Source organism: Scyliorhinus canicula, chromosome 11, assembly GCF_902713615.1.
Source record: "Scyliorhinus canicula chromosome 11, sScyCan1.1, whole genome shotgun sequence".
NCBI lineage: Eukaryota > Metazoa > Chordata > Chondrichthyes > Carcharhiniformes > Scyliorhinidae > Scyliorhinus > Scyliorhinus canicula.
This window is the reverse complement of record NC_052156.1, coordinates 38,918,973-38,945,346: the sequence shown is the minus strand read 5'-3', so window position 1 is coordinate 38,945,346 and position 26,374 is coordinate 38,918,973. Positions and strand designations below refer to the sequence as shown.

Below are 26,374 nucleotides of genomic sequence, written 5' to 3'. Positions count from 1 at the left end.
ACACGTGTGGACAAGGCCTCTAATCTATGTTCGGATGGTCCCATCGTTTGTGCATTCCTTATAGAGAAGGGTAAAGGGGGCTCCTTCCATTGTGTTACACCAGAAATATAAAACCATGGTTGCATGATTTTTTTAAAAAACACATAAGCAATAGCACACATTCCTCGTTACGTTGGTTCGTAACAAACACTATAATTACCTGTTTACAGTTTACACCCAATTGTCATTTGAGTGAAACTGTAAGCTCCATTCAGTATTGTTGTGGTTTGCATTGTTCACTTTTAAATAGCTTCCAGTTTTATTTGCTGGGTGGAAAAGAAGCTCCCCTGCAAAATCATTTGAGAATCGATACTTACTCTCCGGGAAACAGCCTTGGTTGAAGTTGCCCTGGTGGTGGGGGGTGGTGTGTGTGTGTGGAGGGGGGGGGGGGGGGTTAACAATCCAGCTTTAAACAGAACTCCCCCTCCCCTCCCCAAAGTGGGGTGGCTGAGCGGTACGGCGCATGCGCGCCCGCGGGAGGAGTCAAACTTTGGAGTTCAGGAGGAAGAGCCCAGAGTGGGAATGAGAGCTGGACAGGTGAGAGCGGAGGCAGTCCCAGCGCCGGAGGAGTGAGCGAGGAGGAAGGCAGCTTCTTGTTGTGGATAATGACCCAGTGTGAATAGCCCAGCCCAGCCTGAGCTTGGGTGGCTCCAGCCAGTCCTACTCTCTCTCTCTCTCACTCTGCAGGGCACGAGTGGATATATTTCTGTGAAGGGCTTGTTGCTGTTGCAAATGTAAAAGGGTGAAGCCGCAGAGAGGAGCTCAGGAAAAGACTTCAGTGGCTGCAATCACGGTGTGTGGGTGGGAAGGGGAAAAGACAGAACCACCCCCTCCCTCCCTCCCTCCCTCCACAAGCCTGGAAGCACATTCTTCACAGCACAGCCCTCAGAATGTCAGAAAGGACTTTTGAACCATGTCTGCCAGACTCTTTGCTCTCCGCCAATTCGGTCTGCTAACAGCTCGGAAGGCTGTGGAGATAATACAGCTGCCAGGGATCCAGCAAAATCTTCAGTTGGACTTGGAAAAAGGAAACCTTCGCGAAGTTTGCCTGTTAGAAACCTGTGCCAGTGGAGATCAAGAGTGTGTGTGTGTGTGCGGAGGGGGGCTGGCTGGGTGAAACACTAGCAGTTTATTGCTGACGATCTGGCCAAAGGCATTTTGTTCCTGAATATTTTATTTCTTCCAAAGTGTTTCCGCACATCACGCCCACAGTTTGTTAGGAACACTAATTATTTCTACTACAGATGGACATTGTTGTAAATAGCCCTCATTCCTCTGAAGAGAAATCGTGGCGGTATTCTCCGCTTGCATCAGTTAAAAAGGGAATGCGGCTGAGACGCTTCATTCATTGATCCGGGTTTAAACAATTCGACCTGAAAGCCAATTTTCATCGTGTTGATCCTGGGAGCCCTCCTTACGCCAAGGACATCTCGTGCTCAACCCGTTTCATGCTTTGGTGATAGGGATCAAGACCTTAAGCACCAGATCACCGCAGAGGAATTACCTGCCTGATACTGTGATCGTGGATTACTCGGTGACCGCTTTGCCAAAGAAATATGGGGGTAGGTCTGTCTTGAGACTGCAGCATCACCCGTGGCTCGTTTGTAGACGGAGATGTACATGTTATTGTTTTCTTATGAAGGGATTCCCTTGTATTAGCGTGTACTAGCTGTGTGAGTAGTGACCATTTCTAACATCGGGTGTAGCAGTGAACTAACATTAGGCTCCACAAGTGCATGTGTTGGTTCTAAGTTTAGTCAGGAGAATTGCTTCTTGCTTCAGGACGGGGTACTGCTGGTACAAAGTGGCTTGTATAAGTTGCACCCGGTCAGATTGCGACTTAGACGCCATCTGAGAGCTTGATGTAACTTTGAAGCGCTCACTAATACCAACTCAGGGGATGCAAGGGTTCTTTATTTTAATTTTAACTACTTTTTTTATGGGACAGGATGTATAACAATAACATGACTCGAAGTCCATTGAAGAACTCGTTCCAGTTTGACTAAACATGCCCATTGAGCAGTGCATGATTTGCTGTACACGCAGTGTGTAAATGTCCCACTTCTCCTCTTGCATGTCAAGTATTTATTCGTGACGTGCAAACACGGAGTGTGCGCTTAATCACATTTTAAATATTTGAAATGTTACGGATAGATTTTTTTTTCCGATCTGTCCCGCCTCCAAACGGTGTAGAGCCCCATCTAGTGGGGAATGGCCTTCGTGTCGTAGCATCACTCTTTAAACAAGTATTTCTCCAGTTAATCTTTAGTTAAGTCCGGCATAATTCCAAGTGAGAAGCCAAAGAAAGCTCAAAAAAGAATTCAAAATGTCGCAGTTAACATTAAAACGCCAACGGGATTGTATCCTAACAAGGCGAATCTCAGACATAGAAACTTACTCCTCCCAATGAGACATCAGTTTGAAATCAGTGGCGATTTTAAATCACGTTTTAAGGAGCCCCTGTCAGATTTGGGGGGAACGTCGGCAAACTGCATGTAGTAATTCCTAGTTTTTCAACATGCCCAGCGCTGCCGAGACAGCAACAATCCGCGACTAGAACGAATACGATTTGATTTACAACTTGTTAAATTCACAATTTTAATCGCCAAAGAAAATCGAGCCGTCCGCTAGTCTCAGATGACCAGTGGAGTTAACCCCAAGTTGCTGACCCCGGCAGGACAGGGGGTGGACTTCTGCGATTGGGGGGGGGGGGGGGTGTAGGCAAAGAATGACAAAGAAAGCTGCATCTGCTCAAAAGCCAGGGTATTTAAAACTAGAGCAAAAGTTTGGCCAAGCTGGCAAAAGTTTGGCCAAGCTTGCAAATAGCAAGGCCCGAATTTTCTAACAGTTTAGGATAAAAATGAAACGGGTGCGTTTGGAGGTGGTGGATTCTGACTGCGGGACAAAGGGCATTCACAAGACTCCACGGAAACAAAATAATTTAGCAAGAAACTCAAAAGATTAAAATGCAGGATTATTTTAGTCTGCGCTCATCGCGAGGACGGAATTCCACATTTACCAGGAATTATGTCTAAACACTGACTGACTGCTCAAACAGTCGATTGCACTGAGCGGAATGAAGGGCTGGGCAGAATTGATCGTTCGCACTATTGCCGCAATGGTACTTTCCAGAACAATTGAGACTCTCCGCCTTTCGGACATTGAGGTCGTTTTGTCTTTTAAGGCTTCCGGATGATCACGAATTTAACGCCAACGACTTGAACAAAAACATAATAAGGCAATGATACAGCTTCTCGCTCCCACTCCCCAAACTCTCATTTATAGACGCGGGGCGAGTTTAAATTTAAAATATGTATGATTTCAATCGGATGTTAACCTTTCCAATGACCTTGATTTGTTAAATTCGCCGACTCACTTTGAACGGGCGTTGTACATACACAAAATAATCCCACATCTCTAAAATTAGACGGGTTTGGGCGTGAGTGGGGACGGGTCTTTTTGGAAGTAGCGAGTTGCTCTCCCTTGGGTGGAGAAAGAAGAGATCTTGTTAACAGGAGTCGTTTACAAGCGAATGGTAGTCCCGAGTCTCTGAAACTGTAAGCTAGTGTTACTGGGGGCGGGGATGGGTGGGGGCGTCAATGGAATCGATAGGCTATCTGATCAGAAATATAGCAGGAATAACGTGCTGTAATTGGCTGGCGTTCCTGAATCCCTGGAGGAGAAGGAGGCACTAACATGGAGGGGCGGGGGAGATAAGGACAGAATACAAGGTTGCTGGCGTTGCAACAGGGTGCATGTCAATAACTGCGAGCTGTGGGAGTGTAATGTTGGGAGGGGGCAGGCACTCTGCTGTTGGAAGAGAGTCTGGGAGTGGATGTTAGTGGGCGCGGCAAACTCTCTTGTCTTTGGCACTTGTGTTATTGGCGATGGCTATCTTGTCTCAACCCCCCCCCCCCCCACCCCAACCACCACTATCATAAATTGGTAAACACATGCCAAGTGACAATGCCCAGCAAGGGCTTCTCTTGGTGGGAATTGTATGGTTGACACTAATTTCTGCAAAAGACGTGTTCAAACAAAAAAAACGCTGATTTTGTGTTTCCTGTCGGCCAAAGTCCAATCGCCTTTTTGAATTAATTTTAATAAATATTATTGTCTCGTTTTATAACAACACTTGAGACTTGTTTTGTTTTGTAAATGTAAATACATCACATCCCACTGACTGCTCCTGGCTCCTTAATTGTTTTTGTTTAAATTCTGACTCTTCATCAAAGGTGACAGGCTGTAACTTTGTAGAAAGATATCTGCGAGAAATGTTCAGTCTCAGGAATCAGCTAAAACGATACACGGGGAGAGAGCATTCGAAAATGCATATTAAAAGGAGCGCTGCATATGTTGAAGCGGTCTCTACGTTGGGCGGTTGAAAGAATGCAATGTGACAAGTCCGCTGCAGCAGTTACAGATAGTTTGTTTTAAACCGTATCTCCGTTCCGGCCGTGTGACAGATCTATTTGATCCAATGCAACCCGCTCCCCAACCTTAAAACATAGAAGTTGCAAGTGAAAAAAAACCCTGCTCAATTTGGAAGTGCCGCAATTGAGTTTAATTCGCCAGACTGACAGTTATATTTTCAATTCATCTTGGTGATCCGGCTGTGCTAACTATTCCGGTGTCACACAAGCGGGAAGTGAGCATTGAGTGCCCTCTCCGGCCCCCCGCTGGATTTGAGGTGCTTTGTTTGCGGAGGTGTCCTCTTCCTCTCCCCCGTTGGATCATTCCAGGGGAAAGGGAGCCCCCGTGTGTTGAACACACCGACGTTTGGAGTCCCAGCTCCAAGGTGATTTCGAAAGTCTTTACCACTTCGACGGGTTTGTTGTGTGTGTGTGTGGGGGGGGGGGGGGGGGGGGTGGAATTTAGGTTCCACACTTTTGTTTTTGAAACTAAATTTCTTGCAGCCACCGACTTCTCATTCAAATCCTCCTGCCTTCGTTTGACGTGTGAATTAAATGTTTCAGACCGAACACAAATCTCGTCCGATTCTTCTTTCCCCCCGAGTGAACCTTCCTCTACCGGTTCCATTTCCAGGGTTTGTGATTTTGCAACAATCATCCATTTCCAAAGAGCGAACGAATAAACGAAATGACTGTAGAAAATGTCACTAAATACCCCACAGGATGTCCTTTGAAAACCTCCTGCATAAAACCCCCACATGAATACGGTTGAATTCACGTCTCCTATTTTGATCGTTATCATATTAATCGTATTACGGAAGTAAAGTTTGAATCGTGAAGAAACCTCATCCACTCTCTGCGCGTTGCGGTGCAGCCGTCTGCCCGAGCTGTGCAAAGCGGTGGCTGACTGGAAACCGCACTCAGTTAGTTCCTCTCTATAAATTCATAGCTGAGCACCTCAGGTTTCCCGGCACCAGTTCCTCGGGAACATAGACGATGGTTTTGATATTGCTCTTCAATTTGGCTTTGGACATTGGAATTTTCAGATAAGTAAGTGTAACTGGAGACAGGTTTAGTGATAAATGAACAGGCTGTGGCATCTCGGTGATTGATGCGTGTGGCTATAAGGTGAAGTTGCTCTGTGCTCCATCATGTTTGGGAGCCGGGACAGGGGCGAACTCGGTGAAGATGTTTGGCCGACTGTCTATGTCACTGCCTTCCCCTCTCCCCATAACCCTTTTCTGGGGAGAAAAAAGAGGCATCAATGAAAAACTGATACTGTTTGCATTTTAAGAATTATAAAAAGCTAGCAGAAAGGGGATAGCTTTAATTTAACAGTAGCAGCGGCAGCATGGAGACACCAGTTCCTACGGTAGTCCGTGGGCTTGTAGTGATAAATGTTCCCTACTCCATAATGAAACCGATGACTGTTTAAGACATCTTATCTGAACCATATCGGTGTAAATAATTCTTCGCTAGACTCCTTGCCTGTCAATCAGTGTTCTTATTCCCCTCTGGTCCGAATGTGGAACCGGGGCTTTGGAAGTGCTTCGGAGTGTATTCTGCAACCTCCACTCAGCCGATGTGATTGGAGCAGTTTCCTGTTTAAATATTTTTGCTTTGCGAAGATATTTACATAACTTTTTGATGCTCTCCGAACATGTACTAAGTGCACTTAGGACATTTTATATAAACAAATATTGTGACTACGAGCGGTAGTGCACTTATCTTGCATTGATTATCATCAAACAGCTAGAGAATGACGGTTGACTCTGTAGAATCCTATCATCTGTTAGTGTATCAGGTTGCAGTCTGAATATTTCAGTGATAAAACATAAAAAGCAGCACAGGGCCCACAAAACGTTATCTCGCGGTCGAAACACTGGAATTTAACGTGAACCGCGCCGCTCACAAAAAAAAAATCAAAGGGCTCCAGTGAAATTGGATTTATTTTTCTATTACCATCTCAAACCCCCGTTACCATGAGCAGGCTATGAACCCAGGGGCCCGGATATTTCATTCCATGCCCAATTTTTTTACGTGTCATATTCTATTTTTTGTTAAACCATAATGTCAGTTTGCCACAAAACAACTTGTTTCTCTTCAGGGTGAGTTAGTTTGGTAAAAGTGTTGTTAAAAACATATTCATGCTGTAAGGTAAAAGTGGTGAGCTCAATTGCGTCAGGTCAATTTTAATCTTAATGCTTCAAATGATTAAATTGACCTTCGTCATTGCGATCAAAGGCGGATAATATTTGCTTTTTAACGTCAATTGTATGTAGTTGCTAATCAATCCTATCATTTTAACAGCATATCTGGCTCTATGATCACACAGTTTGCGTTACTCCCCAATTTAAATGGAGTTTCCCCGCTGCAATCAAAACTAGGTTTACACTGACTAGACTGTATTAGCTAATGGCTCAATGCCTTCACATGATCTGTAAGTTTAAAGTTCACACTTGATTTCGGAAATTATTTCGAGGAGCTTTCAATTATCTTCAGAAATAATGGAAGTCAGAGCTAACGTTTGAAGCTTTACTGTGGTCAACTACTTACTGCCTTATGGCGCAAGTTATGCATAGAATTTGTTGGCATAGAATTTGTTCCTCAAACGAAGATCCTCTCAAGATTTGAAACATTAAAAAATAACTTTCTGTTTCTATCTAGGTTGGTACCAGCTGATTAAATATTTACACCTTGCTGTTCAGTCGCTTTTTGTAAATACCTCCATAAGAAAGCCCTCCGATTAGTTGCTACGAAATCGCTGTCTCCCAGAATCCATTCTTGATAAACTTTCGAAATCTTGACCCAGTGCGATATTTTAACACCTATACAAACTACAATACCTCCATTTCAGCAGTTTAGACGTAACGCTATTGACATTTCTAATATATCAAATGCCAAATTTCAATATTCACTTCTCTTACCATCAGTGAATATGGTGGATAAGTGAAGAAATAAGAGAAAAGCTGCTGACAAATGTTTAAACTTTCCACGCACGTCATTATTATTATTTATTTTGCACAGGGGGAGGACAGGAACACCTGTCCCTCATAAGAAAGAAACCAGTTCATGCATTGCTGTCCAAGTTTCATTGACCTGCAAATAGTATCTGGAAAGTGGGTGGGGAAGTACCAATGAATGTTGGACGCAAACGACTTGCCTTTCCGTTTACCTTGGAGGAGAATCTGATAGAGATGTTTACAACAATGTTATTCTTAGATAGGTTAATCTTTCGTGGCACACTAGATCGCTTCTTGGTCCAAATGAAAGTTACCCGGAATAAACTTGAATAAATCCTGCATGCGAGTGGAAGGAACAAAATATCTCATCTCCACTCTTAAATAGCTTTCTATAATGCTTGGCAATATTCAGAGTGTACCTGTTGTGAGCAGGGGACCTATTTGCTGCATTGCTTCTCGATACAGATTGAACCAAGCCAGGCGGCATTGTAAAATGATATGAGGCATAACGTACCCGTTTGAATCCATGGATGTTACTGATAGTTTAAAATAAAACGTTCATCTAATATTCTTCATGGGTTAAACTGAAAGCTGATATACAGGGCGGCAGTTTCAAGAGATGCTTGAAATTGCGAGATAATTTTGAAGAGGCGAGGCACTGTATTCAATATTATACCGGATGAGGGCATGTTTAAAATAGGCGAGGATAATTATTTAGCCGTTGGTAGAATGGAAATTAATATATTGGCAAACCAATGTTCTGTAATATTAACTTTAATATACTAAGAGAAACGTGTTGATAAATGGGCGAGATGAGGGCAACCAATTTCATTATTCAAAATCCTATTACAACCTCAGGTACCCAAGACAGACTGAGAAGGAAGGCTACCAGAAACGTTTATTCTGAATGTGACGCCACCGTGTTCATGCTTTACTTTAATAGTAGCTGCACATTAATGTCCTTCCCAGTTAACGGGCTGATTTTTGCTTAACCTGCACGGCTGCATTGCCCTGTCGCATTTCCACGGCTGTTCAGCATATATTGGCAGCAAATCTCATTTTTACACGCCAGAAGGAGAACTCGTAGATCAATGCAATCATATCCGCGTGCACAGATCTGGCAAGCAAGCTAAATATTTGACTTTGCAAGTGGATCGCAATTCACTGCTGCTCCAATCCACTTGTTTGCTCAATGGGAGTGTGTGTTTTTTTTTTAAAAGCTGAAACCCAAAACATTCGAAATGTCATGGAGATATTGCAGAAAGCCCCTCTGCGTTCGATTTTAACATGCTGGCAAAACTGATTTGCTTTTTGTGCAGCCCTCAAATGGGGAGGATGACAAAACGCCCGCTGCCGCCTGCCAGAAGCAGAATGAGATGTTAGAATATGTGAATTGCCCGATGAAAACTTATGTCCAACAATTTGATATCACGCTCCGCCAATGTGCAACTCCAGTAGAACTAGTACAGTCTGAAATTGGAAACATGAAGGAAGCTGGGCTGGAAATTTGAAAGGGATCTTTAATTTATGGGCGCGGTGCAGTTCTTATTTAGGATTTGAAAAAAAAAGTTAGCTACATTGCAGCCTGGTAACATAGAGAACAGATGTTTCTATGGTCGGATTTGATTAAACATTGGTGACGGAAGCATTTATATGGCGTTGGAGAAAATAAAATACTTTCGAAATTTCATACTTTTGACAGTTTACTCGGGTCGACAAAGTGCAAGGAATAAACTAATCATGAAACTAACCAAACCCCCTCAAGTTTTGGCTTAACTTCGCACTAGCCAGATGTATTTTTTGGGGGTGAGTACTTTGTCAACAAGATTACTTTGTTTCAACATTGCCAAATGTAAAGGGTTGTTTAGAGAATTGCGCTTTCTGTTTGATGTTTGTGTTTTGGATACAGTGCATGCTGTGGATTGGAACCGCCTGGTTTAGCTGCAGCGGGAACGTTGACTTGATCTCTATTGTGTCCGACTGCTGGATCTGGGGGGCTGTTAACGTAAATGATTCTCTGTTATAGAAGGCAGGGCAGATTGTATTTGCGAAAGTCTGCGCGTAATTCTGATTCGCAACCTTTACATTTGTGCACGAGATTATAAACCAGTCTGCAGGGGAAAGGCATTGAATTGGAAACTTCATTTGATGCCCCTTCACTGTCAACGCGGCAGCAAATTCTCGAAGGATGGCCCTTCAATGGACGTGTTCTCAATTACTAGCATTCCCTCTGCACATCCCAGGGATCTCTTTAGGATGTGACGTGTTCGCACAGTAGAGTTAATAAAATTATTTGCTGTGCATTTATTTTCGAGAGAGGTATAATCTGTATTCACCACCATAGACGCACCCCCTCCCCACACACAAACAAATCTGATCTACTCTGGATAGTGATGCTGGCTGACATTGCCTATTTTGAATTTGTTTTAAATCGTTCGGGGGAAAATGTTTGAAGATTTTCCTAGGTAGTTGTCATCTGTTAGTGAAGTGTTTCGTCCCGGGGCGGGGGACATCCTGCCTCAGTTGAGGCACGATTTCAAGTCTTCCTCATGTTAACCCAGACTGCTTGTGTCAATGGAATTCAAACCTTCCAGAATCTCATGTGTAATTCCTCGATCTTCAAACAAAAATATGATCAGGTCCTTAAGTGACTCTCAGAATTCGTCAGTGAAATGTTAAGCTGAGGCAATATACTTACCCAGACGTGGTAATGTTATTTCTAGCCCTCAAACATTTAAGCGACCACGCGATTATGGGAATTAACTCAATATTAAAAAAACACACCTATTTAATCTCTTGCTATCAAATCAAGCGGCGTCTTTCTTAACGCAGCCCCGCTACTTGTACACAACGGGCTAATGATTTCAGTCCTGGAGAAGACAATCTCCTCTTCAGTCCGGGCTCCCAACTCATTTTGGATCAATTCCCCCAGCCGGTCTAACTTGTAACGGCCAAGATGTAAAACCTCTGAAGGGCAGTGCCGACCGATATTGAAGCACAATTATTATTTGAGAATGTTTCAGGGCGTTTTGAATAACTCCATGTCAGCATTATAGACATATTCCTTCCGCCAACCATGTTTTTAAACTCCAACCCCAAACTAGGAGTTGCCACCTCTTGGCAAATATTTACACGTAAATCATCACCTCCATTGAGAATCATTAAGGAGACCCTTTCGTTTGGTTACTTTGGCTATATGTCAAAACTATCAGACATCCCTCTGCAGGACCAACTGAACGCAGCCTTCGCAAATAGGGCAGAGGATGGTTAATGACTTGTAATGTTCACTTGTATCATAGACTTTTCAGAATGGCATCAACTCTCCACAGTTACAGAGCCTACTTTGCCTAACTATGGTTTATTAATAATCCAGCTCAGCTAATATTGCTGCTAGATCAGGTCACGCTTATAATGTTTCCTGCCCAGAATATTGCGCCCCTTGCTTACCTCGCTGAGGCGTTACAGCAACTTTATAACCGAATGATTAAAAAAAAAGACTATCTTGTCTGGACTGCAATTGCGCGCCAATTACAGTGATTCAAACACATCTGGTAAATTATCCCAGATGCTCGCGAGCTCGTGTAATTGATGGTCAGCCAATAGGAGATTAGAGATGGTCTTTGAACGCAACGAGCCACCTTTTCACCTAAAGTTAGGCGTTAACATAATTGTGTTGCTCGTCATAATTCTTGTGGACCATTGCGTGTACCCTCCCCGGCTTCCTTGATGTGCATTGGGTTGTGATTTATGTTGTGCAGAGTGGAGGAGAGACAGTGCGAGGAGCAGTTTACTCAGCGTTGAAAAGTGCGATGGCCTGGAGATACCTGCTGGTCACCGCCACCCTCTTATCGGGCTGCAAACAGGTCCTAGTGGAAGCAAGCTCCTGGTGGTGAGTTCCACACTTTTCAAATGGAATATGCCTTTCTTATAAACGTCATCGGTTCATAGTCTGAGCTGCATCATTATGTGGCAACCCCGTCCAAACACTCTGGTGTTATCGATGTATATGTAGACTATATGTCAGTACAAAGTCCGTCCCTGTACATTTACCTCGGTATAGTGTTCCCTTCAGCGGGTTCTACCTAGCAAAGAACAATCATTTCCTGATCCTGATAGATATGTAATATATATGTAAATGGGTGAATCCAGTCTCCCATTTCCCCAAAGTGTCTATCCACGTGGAGAACATTTGGAAAACGCTTTGTCTGGAGTATTAAGGTGGCTGATGTGGCAGTGTAGAGGACGCGTTGCATTCTCGAAATATCATGAGACAGAAGATATAACATTTTCGGGTTTGGAGGAGTGGGGGGGGGGGGGGGGGGGGAGAGACTTCAAAGTATTTGACAAAATGAAGGGATGCCTTTGTGCAGGCGAATTTTTCCATTGCTGTCCTCTTGGTAATTCTGCCACATCAAGGAAGTGAATTCCTCTTGAGTGAAAGACATTTCTACCCCTCTGTTGTAACTTCACGGTAGAGTTTTATAGAAAAAAAAATGTGGTGGGATAGTCATTCAATTTCAAATTTCGACATGTCTTCCCCCCCCCCACTCCTCCCTCCCAGCTTGTCAAAAGAAGTACCAGTTAACTAATAAAAGTGAACAAAGCTTTATTACTTAACACAGCTGGTAACCCACTTGCAACATGTTTGTTCAGAGCTGATTTGCAACAATCTCCTGAGATGCTCTGAGAGTTGGTTATTTCTGTTGCACACATGACTTGACAGTTAAATCAGAACAACCATTACTGGCTGCAAGAAAGTGGATTTAAGTCGAGTTAATTTAAGTAATTCAATCTGAACGGTGAAAAGACTGCTGAGATTTGTTTCTATGTTCGTTAATGCCTTGCCCCGTTGCGCCAAATCCACTCTTGAATATTGCAGCTGTTGTTCTTTTTCCACTGGAAATGGACGTAACAGGGATATTTGAGAAATAAAAATGGTTCAGCAGCACTTTCTAATGATTAAAACATATTTAATTTTTAAATGTTTAATATTTCTTTTCCGCCAACTGGGGCAATTTTCACACCCACTTTCTTCCTAAAAGTCTATATTCTGAATGATGTTAGTACTTTGTCTCCACCATTTGCTGTCTCTCCCTTGTGGACCTCATATAGAGTATGATCCCATCGCCCCATGCTTTCATTTAGCTCTATGTTTGGGCGTCTTCCTTTGAAACAGTTGAAATGACGATGAATGGCGATGACATCTTTTACCAACTCTTTTTTTTTCCTCCCCCACTTCAGGTCTTTAGCCATGAACCCCATTCAAATACCAGAGGTGTACATTATAGGAGCGCAACCTCTGTGTAGTCAGTTGGCTGGGCTTTCTCAAGGTCAGAAGAAACTTTGCCAGTTGTACCGGGATCACATGCAGTATATTGGAGAGGGCGCCAAAACTGGCATCAAGGAATGCCAACATCAATTCAGACACCGAAGGTGGAACTGCAGCACGGTGGATAACACGTCCGTCTTCGGCAGAGTCATGCAGATAGGTACATTTCCCCCAAAAGAATGCATGCTGTGTTAGATTTTGTAGTTTGTGGATACACGTGTATATATTGGCATAAGTCTGTTTGCATTTCTTTCGTTGCACTACAGAAATATACAGATTGACGCATCTTACATGTGTTTGTTCACAGTTCCTGTTATTTCCCTGCTTAAATTTCCTGAAGCCTTTCCATTCTTTTTAAGAAGCTTGCTTTTTATTATTTTTCTTTTAAAGCATCTGATACATTTGTGTCATCAATGACTAATTTATTTTCACTTCAAGCCCTGTGTGAGAAAAAAAATCTTAATGACAGCAACTCTTTATTAAAACAAAGATAGAGCTGAACAGGTAAAGACATAAATTGACTACAAATAATGGGCCACTATACTTAAAGTAAAACAACAAAATTAGATATCATCAGGCAATTTCAAATACTCCACTCGGTGACAGATCTCGGCAAATATAAATTGCAGTTAAATTGTGCTACTGCTCTTAAGATCGATCTGTGCTAATTACAGTTTGTAGCCAACGCGACCCATGTTACACTGTTGGTTAGCATATCACACCATCATTGACAGGAGAAATCTTTACATGTGCATGTGCAGAGTTTAGCTCCTTGATGGTAAAAGCATTAATATTTACACCGTCTGGATAGATATCCCGATTTTACTAGTGGTTAAAGACACACATTAGCTAAACGAATAGAGAAATACGCTTTATGATTTAATTTTGTTTTTTTAAACCCAATCTTTTCAATATGATTGACTTCATCAAACATGTGGATTCTGTGTATCTTTCACAACTTGATGGGGTCATGTTGAAATTTGTTGCAGTGGCACAGTTGCAATGGATAAAGACTGTGGTTTGATGACAGCTCAGTCTTCATCTGGCTTCGGGTTAGCTTTGGGCAGACCACATCAGGAGAATAGGCATGCTCGAACTGCCGAAGATTTAGATTATTTTTTTAAAAATGGGATTTAAAAAAATGTATCATGCAAACATATGCATTTGTTTACTCTTCAAGTTTGCTAATTTGATTCTATAATTCAATTCAATACATATCCCTAAACCAACATTACTAAAAGCAGATTATCTGGTCATCACCGCATTGCTGTTTGTTGGACTGCTGCATTTCCTACATTTAGTGACAAGGCTTCAAAAGGCGTAACTCATTGACTGTAAATTGCTTTGGGATGTCCCAAGGTCATGTAAGGCACTATATAGATGCATGTCTTTCTTTTATAAGGTATGACAAGATTAACTGCTAGTCTCAAAGTAGTGTCATGGGACCATGTTGCATGTTCAAGGCAACTTTTATCCTAATTAACCTCAGCATAATTATTCCTGTGGAAACTACAGTTTAGCAGCACTTTTAATCATGGGCAGGGATTGTGTTCTTCCCACTTTCAGTTGTAGTTCACCTATCCAGCTTTGACCAGTGTCCAATGGCACCATAGATTTCGTTTTTTGATGTATTTTAAACTGCAATAACTTCAGTTCCTGTTAGACACAAACTAGAGACCAGTTAAAAAACATGATCTGGTGAAAAATCAGAACAAATATTACCATTGCTCAAGCGCAAAAGCTGATATAATGACTTGAGTATCGTTTCACGTCTGTTTCTGTATACTTTGTAATGGTACTTTTTTTATTACTTTCCTCTTTTGCTTTAGCCTTAGCTATTGCATGGTCCCACCGGCAAGGTGCCTCGGGGCTAATTACTTTCCAGCTTTGACCTGCTGAAAACCAAAGGATCCAGCTTGCTTTCAAGTTGCATGCACCCATCCAGAATCCTTTGTGGCCTCTTTGCACTTCTTCTGCATTTGATCCTCGAGTGGCCTCTTTCAGCACTTCTCTACCCCGCAGACAAGCTCTTTTAGTTACCACTAGGTTACTCTTAAATACATTAAAGAATATTCAGTGCTGCAAAGCATTAAAAACAAATAGTGTTCTAAAACAGACCCTGATTGGCCGATTGTAAGCAAAAAACCTCTTAAAACTGGCACAATTCTGAGCGCATTTTGCATCTGGATCTCTATTCTACATAGAAGCATAGAAAATAGGATCAGGAGGAGACCATTTTGCCCTTCGAACCTGCTCCGCCATTCATTATGATCATGGCTGATCATCCAACTCAATAGCCTAATCCCACCTTCCCCCATATCCTTTTATCTCCTTCACCCCAAGTGCTACATTTAACTGCTTCTTGAAAACATACAATTATTTGGCCTCAACTACTTCCTATGGCAACAAATTCCACAGACTCACCAGTCTTTGGGTGAAGAAATTTCTCCCCATCTCTGTCCTAAATGGTCTACCCCGTATCTTCAGAATGTGACCCCTGGTTCTGGACACACCCACAATCTGGAACATCCTTCTTGCATCGACCCGACAAAAACAATGCTTGTTATTTTTAAAGGATTTTCAGACTACGATTACAAATAGCTGTTAGATTCTATTTTCCATTTTTCATTGTCTTAATTCCCCAAGAAGATCGAGGTTAGAGCATTACTTTCTACCAGAATCAGAGAATCTCTATAGTGTCGAAGGAGGCCATTTGGCCCATCGGGTCTGCGCTGATCCTCTGAAAGAGCACCCTATCTAGGCCCATTCTCCTGCCCTATCCCCGTAACCCACCTATCCTGTACATCCCTGAGCACTAAGGGGTAATGTTATCATGGCCACTCAATCTAGCCTGCACATCTTTGGACTGTGGGAGGAAATCGGAGCACCTGGAGGAAACCCATGCAGACACAGGGAGAATGTGAAAACTCCACACAGACAATTAGCCAAGGTTGGAATTGAACCCACGTCCCTGGCGCTGTGAGGAAGCAGTGCTAACCACTGTGCTGCCCACAGTACTCTAGAAATAATCAACATAATCTTAAATGTCTGCAAATCCCGACTATAATCCATTTGGGAGAGTCAGGTATGTAGCGCCAGTTTAGCAGGGTAGTGTCTTCTCATTTGGGTAAGATGCGAAGTGTGCGATTATTTCAACTTTTCAATAACTGAGAGCCTTGTGGGTCTTCCACAAAAGTCTACGATAATATGTAGGAACTAGGTTTTCAAACTGAGTTTGAATGCGTTTTTTAAAAACACAAAGTGACTGATTTACTCTTCTGCATTGATATTCCCCATTAGGAAGCCGAGAGACTGCTTTCACCTATGGGATCTCTGCTGCTGGAGTGGTACATGCAATCAGCCGGGCTTGTCGTGAAGGGGAGCTGGCCACATGTGGTTGCAGTCGTGCTGCACGGCCCAAGGATTTGCCACGTGACTGGCTGTGGGGTGGCTGTGGAGATAATGTTGAGTATGGCTACCGCTTTGCAAAGGAGTTTGTGGATGCCAGGGAGAGGGAGAAGATCTATCAGAAAGGAACATATGATAGTGCCAGGACATTCATGAACCTGCATAACAACGAAGCTGGAAGAAGGGTAAATAGATCTTTCATACTTGGAATTTTTTTATGATATAAAGATCCGATTTGCATTGGCAGTAATATTCTGAAGAGATATCCATTCGTATAATTTTTCATATTCTTTGATTGCTCATTTTAAAAATTGGCGACAAATAATTGCGTTTTTCACAAATACTTGTGGCCGATTTTAGAATGCTCTAAAATATCAATTCTACTCGGTGGGTAGGCACCAAGTCAAGAAATGAGAGGATCAAGCCCCACTTTAGGGTTGACTCTTCAGTGTGACAGTGAGGGGATGTTACATTGCCGGAAGTTCTGTCGTTCAGGTGAGATGTTAAACATTGCCTGATTGTTAACTAAGGAAATGGTAGGGCCTGTCAGAGATGTACATGGTGACTTGTGGGTTGATTCAGAAGATGTGGGCGTGGTTCTCCATGAGTACTTTGTCTCTGTCTTCACTAAGGAGAGGGATGATGCAGGCATTCTATTTAAAGAGACGTGTGAAATATTAAATACAATAAGCACCGTGTGAGAGGAAGTACTGGAGGGACTTAAATTGCTGAAGGTGGATAAATCACCAAGGCCAGGTGGATTGTATCCCTGGCTGTTGAAGGAAGCCAGGGAGGAAATAGCGGATGCTCTGAGGATCATTTTTCAATCCTCACTACATACAGAGGATTGGAGGTCTGCAAATGTTGTACCATTATTTAAAAAGGGTGTGAGGCTAGGAAAGTATAGGCTGATCAGTCTGACTTCAGTGGTAAGCAAATTATTGGAAACAATTCTGAGAGACAGGATAAACTGTTAATTAGAAAGGTATGGATTGATCAGGGATAGTCAGCATGGTTTTGTTAGGTGCAGATTGTGTCTTCACAACTTAATGTAATTTTTTGAGGAAGTAACAAGGAGGATTGATTAGGAAAGTGCAGAGGATATTGTCAACATGAATTTCAGTAAGGCATAAGACCATAAGACATAGGAGCAGAATTAGGCCACTCGGCCCATCGAGTCTGCTCCGCCATTCAATCATGGCCGATATTTTCTCATCCCCATTTTCCTGCCTTCTCCCCATAACCCCTGATCCCCTTATTAATCAAGAATCTATCTATCTCTGTCTTAAAGACACTCAGTGAATTGGCCTCCACAGCCTTCTACGGCAAAGTGTTCCACAGATTCACCACCCTTAGGCTGAAGAAATTCCTATGAAAAGGTCCCACGTGGCAGACTGGTCAGAAAAGTGAGATCCCATGGGATATATTCCATGGTGGGTTAGATCCAAAATTGTTTCAGTGACAGGAAACAAAGGGGAATGATTGGTGGATATTTTTGTGAATGGAAAACAGTTTCCAGTGGTAGTCCACAGGGCTCAGTGTTGGAGTCCTTGATGTTTGTTGTATATATTCATGATTTAGACTTAAATGTGGGTGCCATTATTAGGAAATATGCAGGTGACACAAATAGTTTGGGTGAGTGGGCAGAGAAGTAACACATGGAATTCAATCCAGAAAAGTGAGATGATATGCATTTGGGGAGGACAAAAAAAAGGAAGTGAAAGATTTTGGCGTGCATGTCCACAGGTCCTTGAAGGTGGCAGGACAGATGGACAAGGTGGTCAAGAAAGCATATGGAATGCTTTCCTTTATTAGGCGAGGTATTGAATACAAAAGCAGGGCTGTAATGCTGGAACTGCTGGAATGGCCACAGTTGGAATGTTGTGTACAGTTCTGGTCACCACTTTACAGGAAGGACATAATTGCTCTGGAGATAGCCCAGAGGAGATTTACAAGAATGTTGCCAGGGTTTGAAAAATGCAGCTGTGAGGAGGGCTTGGATAGGCTAGGATTGTTTTCCTGAGAACGGAGGAGGCTAAGGAGTGACCTAATTGAGGTATACAAAATTATGAGGGGCCCAGTCAGGGTGGATAGAAAAGACATGTTTCCCCTACCCCGAGGGGTCAGTTAGCAGGGGGCAATGATTTAAAGTGACTGGCAAAAGGATTAGAGGGGACATGAGGAAAAGCCTTTTCATCCAGAGGAGGATGGGTATCTGGAATTCACTGGCCAAGTTGGTGGTTGAGGCTGAAATGCTCAACTCATTTAAACGATACCTGGATCTGCATCTGAAGTGCTGCAATCTGTAAAGCCATGGACTAGGTGCTGGAAAGTGGGATTAAAATGAGTGATTTGTTTCTTTCTTTTCTATTGTTTGGTTGGTGCAGACCATGATGGGTTGACTGGCCTCTTTCTGCACCGTCACGTTTCTATGATTTTAATTGTCGAGATTTTGGTTGATCCCGGAGTTCTCAAGGTTATTAATCAATGATCAGAGGTTTCTCCAGTTCTTTCACTGAAATCCTCCCAAGATATAACACTACCCAAAACAGTTAAATTGACTGTTCACCTCATTCTTAGCTTGTGGCATCTTGCTGTGTGAAAGTTCATTGCCACATTTGCCCCCAGATCAGTAATTGCACCTTAACATTAGATAGACGTTTCTATTGCTTTTAAGTTGAGGAATATGTGCAAAGTAGAAGAAAATAACATAAACATTGTTAATTAAAATGTTTGCATATATGCTTTATTATATCTATCATGTGGCATTTTAGAAGCATTAACTATGCATCATTGGCCTTCTATTGTTGTATCATTTATGAAGCAGCAGAAATTGTGTGTTCAACTCCTGTACCGGCTGAGGTTATTCATGAAGCCTTCTCAAACTTGCCCCTTGCCTGAAGTGTGGTGATCCTCAGGTTAAATCACCACCAGTCAGCTCTCCCCCTCAAAGGGGAAAGCAGCCTCTGGTCATCTTGGGACTATGGCGCCTTTACTATATATTCCCTAATTGCCCTCAGGCAGGTGATGGCGACCACCTTTTTGTCTATAACTGAGTGGATTGCTGGACCATATGAGATTGACTCATTTAAGAATTGACCAATTTGCCTGGGTCTGGAGTCACATATAAGCCTAACCAGGTAAAGATGGAAGATTATCTTCCCTACAGGGTGTAAGTGAACTAGATGTGTTTTTACAAATAAATTTATTGTTCCATGATCACCATTATTAATGCTAGCTTTTATTCTGGATTTATTTAATTGAATTTAAATTCCCCAGCTGCTGTGGTTCAGTAACATAATAACTTTGCTACTGTACCCCTTACGTCAGATGTAGAGCACAACTTCACCTACTCTGCCCCTACTCTGCGCTGCACCCTTGATAGTTTTCTTTTGTTGGGAGAAGAGTCTTTACTGGAACTTTTCTGATTTCCGACACCCTAATTTTCAGGCAGCTCCTGTGTTTAATTAATTTTTTTTGTCGATCTGAGAATGCAAGTATTTTGCTGAGTTGGAAATTTTTAATTTTCCCTGCTTGAGTTGTTGACAGCGTGAGGTTAAACAATGGCCATTTCAATGTTTGGTGAAAGATTTTTTAGAATTTCATGAGGTAGATTATTTTATCCACGTTATTTTTGCTCAGAATTCTATTGAAACTATTCATATAATGGCTCTTAAGGTTGAAATATGTGAAGAAATGGTAAAACAAACCTGTGCATCTAGCAGTATTCTGTGTATTCCAAGACCGTAGAAACTAAGGTAGTCCGATATGTTGCTGATTCCCAATTTCCAAAAGAGAATTAAAGAGCTGCAAATTGTTATAATGCAACATAGCTTCATCACTGGCTTGAACTACCTGCTCCGTGTGGACAAACTTGAATTGATTTTGGCAGGAACAGAATTTGCTCAAATTTGAATACATGGAATATTAGAATTGTTTTTACATTTTCCTGTGATCCATTCCAAATAGTTTATAGCTTGTCTCCATGGGCACTAATGCATATAGCCAGCAGTCTAAAAACCGAGTCTGAAACCGGCAATGACAGGCATAATCCTTGGAAGTGAGTTATGGTCCAGTGCTAATAAAGTAAACTCAAGGCTCACTTGAGTGACTTGTCATAATAGTAGTTTTTTAAACTATGTTCGTAGACATAATTTTCTTTCCTATACTTCTACTCATACCTAAATTATGCCGGTAAGTCCAGTGGGTGGAAGCTTGTCATTGAGACCAGAGGCTCAAACTTCTTATTTCTGTGTCTGTTTGCAGCACATCTAAAATTCTCAGGACTTACATTTCTTATAAAGTGAATGGTACAATGCTGAACAAATTAATATATTTAAAATTAAAATGAGCATAAAGGGCCAATTGTACAAAATTGTGCATATCAAGAGGATGTCTAAGCTTTTGAGTATATATATTGGAAAGTTAGGCATACAAGCTCGACTATTGCCTGTTCATTCTGGATGGAAATCATGGACTGTATATAAAGGATTTCCTAAAATGAGCTCCTGCAGAAGTAGCTGGACTAATGATCTGGAGAATGGGCGTTCAAATTCTCCAGCATGTAAGTTTAAGAATTTGAATTGTGTATTTTTATATCCTTTCGGGAAGAAAATCTACCACCTTTACCCTCTTTGGCCCAGGACATCAGTCCCCCACTAATTGTGTTTGGTTCTTTAACACCCTCTCAAGTGGTCTAGCAAGCCACTCCGTTGTAGTGAACCACTACAAAGAATACTTTCACCACACAGATGCAAAAGTTAAAGAAAACAGCCCACCATCATCCTCTCAGGATATGTGAGAAAGGGCAATAAATGCCTGCTAATGATACTCACATCCTGAAACTGTCAAAGATTCCTGCTTGGAGTAAATATCTGTAAAATGAATCCCCACATGCAAAATAGGTAGTTCTTTTAGAAATTAACATTAAGTGGCAAAATTGCTCCCCTCTAAATAATACATGACACAAATGTGTCGTGCCTTGACACTTTGGGATATTTTACAAATTTAGTCTTTCTGTGAAACCTTCAAGCAAAATTATTTCCAGTATCTCTTTCAAGCTAGTATATTCAGTGAAACAATAGGTTATTAATGTTAAAGTTGATATTGTTTATGGATTGTAAACAGTTTTAGGGTTAAATTGCACTGTAGAGTCGCAGTATATTAACATTAAAGTTTATATGAAATTTGTTTGTCCAATACTTAAATGGAGATACTAACCCATTTGAAAGCCTTTTTACCAGCCAGTAAACAGCTTCGATTGTGTATATGACTTTAGTTACCTTATAGATACAATCAAATCAGTCTTATCATGAAATGGCATCAAAATCATGAGGCGTTGTTACTGGCAAATAAACTTGTTGGCAGCCCTAGTTATTTAATAGCATGTAAATAAGTAAACTCCACTGTGTTGTTGTCAGAGATAAGGGGCGGAGTTTAGCAGACCCGTTCACACCGGGCGTAAATCCCATTATAGTCGCAATATCTCACGAGATGGCTATAATCGGATTTGCGCCAGTGCGATCTCAGTTTGAGATCTTCCCCGCCCTCCGCCGATGACATGGTCAGGTTCATATCCAGAAATTGCATAAACCTGATTTCCATAATTTTAAGTACATTAACATCTATTTGCCGGTCTTGATGGCATAATAACCAGCCACGCCTTAGCCTTCCACTTGACATGATGTCATGCCGACGCGAATCGCTACTGTTTTTCGATAACGTAAACCAGTTGCGATGGCCATGCCGGGGGCACAGAAGTGCCATGTTGGCAGTGCCAGATTGGCAGTGCCAGGGTGGGCCTTCTGATAGAACCATGGGGGAATGGGGGTAAAGTTCCCCATACGTGTGTGGGAGGGCCTGATGGTTGATAGTGAGGTGGATGGTGAATGTATTTGGTGGGGGGGGGAGACTGTGAAAGGGGATGGGGTCAGTGCTAGTGAGGGTGGTTGCCCCAATGCCAGTGGAATTGGGAGGGGGGGGGGGGGTAGGTCGGGCCACACTGATGCTTCCATGGCAGAATTACCCGTCTGCATGTGAGGGTTGAGGGGTATTTCACCTGTGTGGGGGAGGGTGCCTATATCTGTGAGCAGGGCCATATCTGTGTGTGAGGGTGTCCAATGTTCGTGAGGTGGGGGGAAGGTGAGCCTTTAATTTAACTTTGAGATTGGGGTGCCCTTTACAAATAGTGCCCCAATCTCTGAATCCTGGCTTTGCTGACATGTTTAGCCCACCCACCCCCCCCCCCCCCCACACACACACACACCCCCAGGTGGTTGTGTAATCCTCGCAAGCACTTTGAAATTGCACAGAGGCATCTGTGAAGGTCATGAGTTTTCACACAGCTTTTCTCGCCTGAACCAGGACTCGGAAAATTCCACAGAATATTTAATATTGCTCAGAGGACTAAAATGGTTTGAGTTTTGTTTTCATGGTTTAGGTTATCTGAACCTCTTGATTGGATTATAGTCTTAACTCCTTTGAGTTTCATTTATTCTCTATTCAGTACAGGCTTTGTGTGCAGCAAAGTTGAATTGACGTTGTAACTTTATATCTGGTACAGAAGAGATCTCATCCATACTGGATGGAGCAGGTTCTAATAGTAGCTTTTATACAATGCATGTGAATAAAACATCATATGATACATGCTTTTAACTTCAAGTATGTGAAATATAGAACGGTTCCAATGTGCATGAAATAACCTGACTTGAGCTACTTTCCCATGAGCTGTGAAAAGACTTTTGCTTGCTTTTCCAATCGGTGAATAAATATCTGTAACTATGGTAATTCCCTTCTTGTTGCTGTTTATGAGCATCCTGGGGTCTCTGTCAGGGAGATAAAATCTCTGATCATTGAAACACGGCCGACTTACAAAGAATCCCACAGTTCTATAGATACCCTTAAATAAAATGGAAACCCTCAAAAGAAACATGTTTGTATTCCAAATGCCTAGCAGGTAATGAAGAAAACCGGAATAACTTACTTTTTTTAAGTGATCCATTGCTTCAGGAATAAAAGATAAACTCAAATTCACGTTAACTTCCAGAATTTTTGTAATGTTGGGTGTGTTCTCGAAGCATTAATAGGTTTAAAAGTAATTCGAAGCGGGCTAATGAAGCTGCATAAAACACAAACTATACTTTATCTCAAGCCCCCTCTCCAGTTGTCACCTTTCCTCAAGGTAGTGACTCATTAGAGTCTAATGGGTGTTGGCGTATATCCAGTACTTTACTCAATGGATCATTCTTTTTTTTAAACATACTTTTATTCTCCTTTTTCACATTTTCTCCCAACTTTACACCCACCAACAATAAAGAATAAGCAGTAACGAATATAATGTCAATCCCCATATCAGCAACAATAATCCCATCCTCCCACCAACCCCCAAACAACTGCCCTCATGTCACCCATAGTCATCATTAACACATACAGTCACCCCCCCCCCACTAATGTTTGATGTTATCCAATTCTTGAAAATGCATAATGAATAACGCCCATGAATTGTAGAACCCCTCCATCCTTCCCCTCAATTCAAACTTAACGTTCTCAAGAGTCAAGAATTCCAACAGGGCCCCCTGCCACGCCAGGGCGCAAGGTGGAGAGGTTGCTCTCCATCCCAACAGGATCTGCCTTTGAGCGATCAATGAGGTGAAGGCTACAACATCTGCCTCCGCACCTGTTTCCAATCCCGACGGCCCGACACCCCGAATATGGCCTCCCGAGGGCCCGGATCCAGTTTCACGTGCACCACTTTAGAGATTACCCTAAAAACCTCCTTCCAGTAATCCTCCAGCTTCAGACAGGACCAAAACATACGAACGTGATTTGCGGGGCCCCCCGCAATGTTCACACACATCTTCTACTCCCTCAAAGAGCCGGCTCACCCTCGTCCTTGTGAGGTATGCTCTATATACCACCTTCAGCTGTATCAGCCCCAACCTTGCACAAGAGGTGGGGGCATTCACTCTCCGGAGCACCTCACAGCAGAACCCCTCCTCTATACCCTCTCCCAATTCTTCCTCCCACTTTGCTTTTATCCCTTTCAGCGGTGCCTTCTCCTCTTCCAAAATAGCCCCATAAACCGCCGACACTACCCCCTTCTCCGGTCCCTCTGTTGTCAGCACCTCCTCCAGCAATGTGGAGGCCGCCTCTACCGGGAAGCTCTGTATCTCCTTCCTGGCAAAATCTCGAACCTGCATGTATCTTAACATTTCCCCCTGCTCTAGCCCATACATCACTTCCAGCTCCTTCAATCCTGCTAATCTTTTAGTGTCTTCATCCCCTTCTCCTCCCATTTCTGAAAATTTCCGTCCCATTTCTCTGTGGTTCCCCTGAATTGGCATTTACCCGCGAATCAGCATTTTCAATTGATCATTCTTAATGTGTGATCTTGGATAATAAATCTCAGCAAACAATTCAACTGTGGGGAGTCATTTGCCTATATCCAGTTTTCTCCTCTCCAACCTCCTCACAAGCATTTCAACAGAGCTCATTGCTTCCAATGAGGAACATTGCCGGACTTGTTTTTCCTTCAAAACAAAATACTTGTATTAATACCAAAGTTCCGCCTAATATAGCACTAGTACATCGGAGTGCTTACAACCGTGACAAACTATAGAGAACAACATAACTGCACAAATCTGTCCTGTGTTCATGTGGATACTTTGCAGGGCTAATTTTCGAATGACTATGGATGCTGAATTCATACACATTCATTGTCATAAACTGCAGTTTGATCAGAATAATGTGCTTTATCTGGATACAAAACTCATTTTTATGAAACTTTCCATGACAAATGAGTGCCATAAGAGTATAGTAAATGTGAACTCCACCAGCCATAGAAACAATCTGCTTCTTTTAAATTCTCTGTAGTACTCACAGGGCAGTATTGCAGTGTTTGCAAATCAAGCATTTGGAATCCATTCTCATCAACTAACCAAGCACAAGGACGCAAAGACTCTTATATGCAGTTTTTTTTAATAAGATGCAACTATTTGTATCCATTGCAAATGATTAAACTCGCATGCTTAGTAGTTACAACAGTTGTGTTGGCCTAGCAAAGAAACGTGTAATATCCTGCACGGGGCCTACGAGGTGCGAATGTTTGTCTACCACGTGCTCCTTGCAGAGTATGAGCTCCCTGCGTATATAAGGTCGGTCAGTAAGGCACCGACCAAGCAGCAACCCGGTAGGGCTCTACTAGGAAGTGCATATACAGCGTTTGTTAATAAAACTTTGCTCCTATTTTTACTTGGTGTGGATTCGTCATGTCCTTATTTTAAAAAGGTACTAAGTTCAAATGTTAGCTGAAATCAGAATTTACAGCTGTCTAGCCCCATTTGACAAATAGGCTGGGATTTTATAATTGGAAAAATGATTTAAGTTTTGTTGCACTATTGCTGAAGCTCAGCTTCTCATGAGGCATTATGAAGCAGCATTGACTGTGTCCCCAGAGAGGTCTATAAGAGTGATGGGCAGCCGAGGCTAGTGAGTGGGCCGCATGAGTTGCCCTCCTTCATCACAGTAGGCCGCACAATTGAAATCGGGCTTGTTCACTAACCATGACCCCATGAATAAGGTTAAATACATTTAATACACGCTGAATATTTCATAACGGGTTATAGAAAATGTTTAATCATTTATATATTAATAGAACTGTCATCAACTTCAAATGATTAAAAAAAAAAAAAAATATTTACACTTTGGACCCAGAGAGAATGTATGGCTCTCATAGTCCATGGGCTGGATTCTCCGCCCCACCACGCCACTTTTCAGCCTCGACCCGCCGGCAGGATTCTCCGTTACGCCTGCCGGTCAGTGGGGTTTCCCATTGTGGGGCAGCCCCACGCCATCGGGAAACTTCCAGGCACTGGCAAAACGGAGAATCCCACCCCATATTGTGTGCAATCAGCATGCACCTCACCACTTATCCTTGCTTTATGTGTCTATCTCTTTAATCATACCATCGTACCATCATCAGCAAAGTGATGGAAGGAGTCATCAACAGTGGCACTTACTCAGCAATAACCTGCTCACGGATGCTCAGTTTGTGTTCCACCAGGGCCACTCAGCTCCTGACCTCATTACAGCTTTGGTTCAAACATAGACAAAAGCACTGAATGCCAGAGGTGAGGTGAGAGTGACTGCCCTTGACATCAACGTAGCATTTGACTGAGTATGTCATCAAGGAGCCCTAGCTTAACTGGAGTCAATAGGAATCGGGG

The 26,374-nt window shown here is 42.5% G+C and overlaps 1 protein-coding gene across 3 annotated transcripts in view; it reads left to right on the top strand.

The window, feature by feature from the left end:
- Positions 1 to 529: 529 nt before the first annotated feature.
- wnt5a (wingless-type MMTV integration site family, member 5a) overlaps positions 530 to 26,374 on the top strand; it is a 45,138-nt gene continuing 19,293 nt past the window's right edge. The window contains exons 1-4 of one of the 3 annotated variants that reach the window (XM_038812789.1): positions 530 to 1,601; positions 11,173 to 11,303; positions 12,656 to 12,903; positions 16,044 to 16,336. In XM_038812789.1, the coding sequence (XP_038668717.1) occupies positions 1,596 to 1,601; positions 11,173 to 11,303; positions 12,656 to 12,903; positions 16,044 to 16,336 (678 nt within the window). In that variant the 5' untranslated portion in view covers positions 530 to 1,595. Of the gene's footprint in view, positions 1,602 to 5,356; positions 5,502 to 9,091; positions 9,221 to 11,172; positions 11,304 to 12,655; positions 12,904 to 16,043; positions 16,337 to 26,374 lie in introns of those variants that run through there. The other 2 variants (XM_038812790.1, XM_038812788.1) reach the window with 2 other exon arrangements.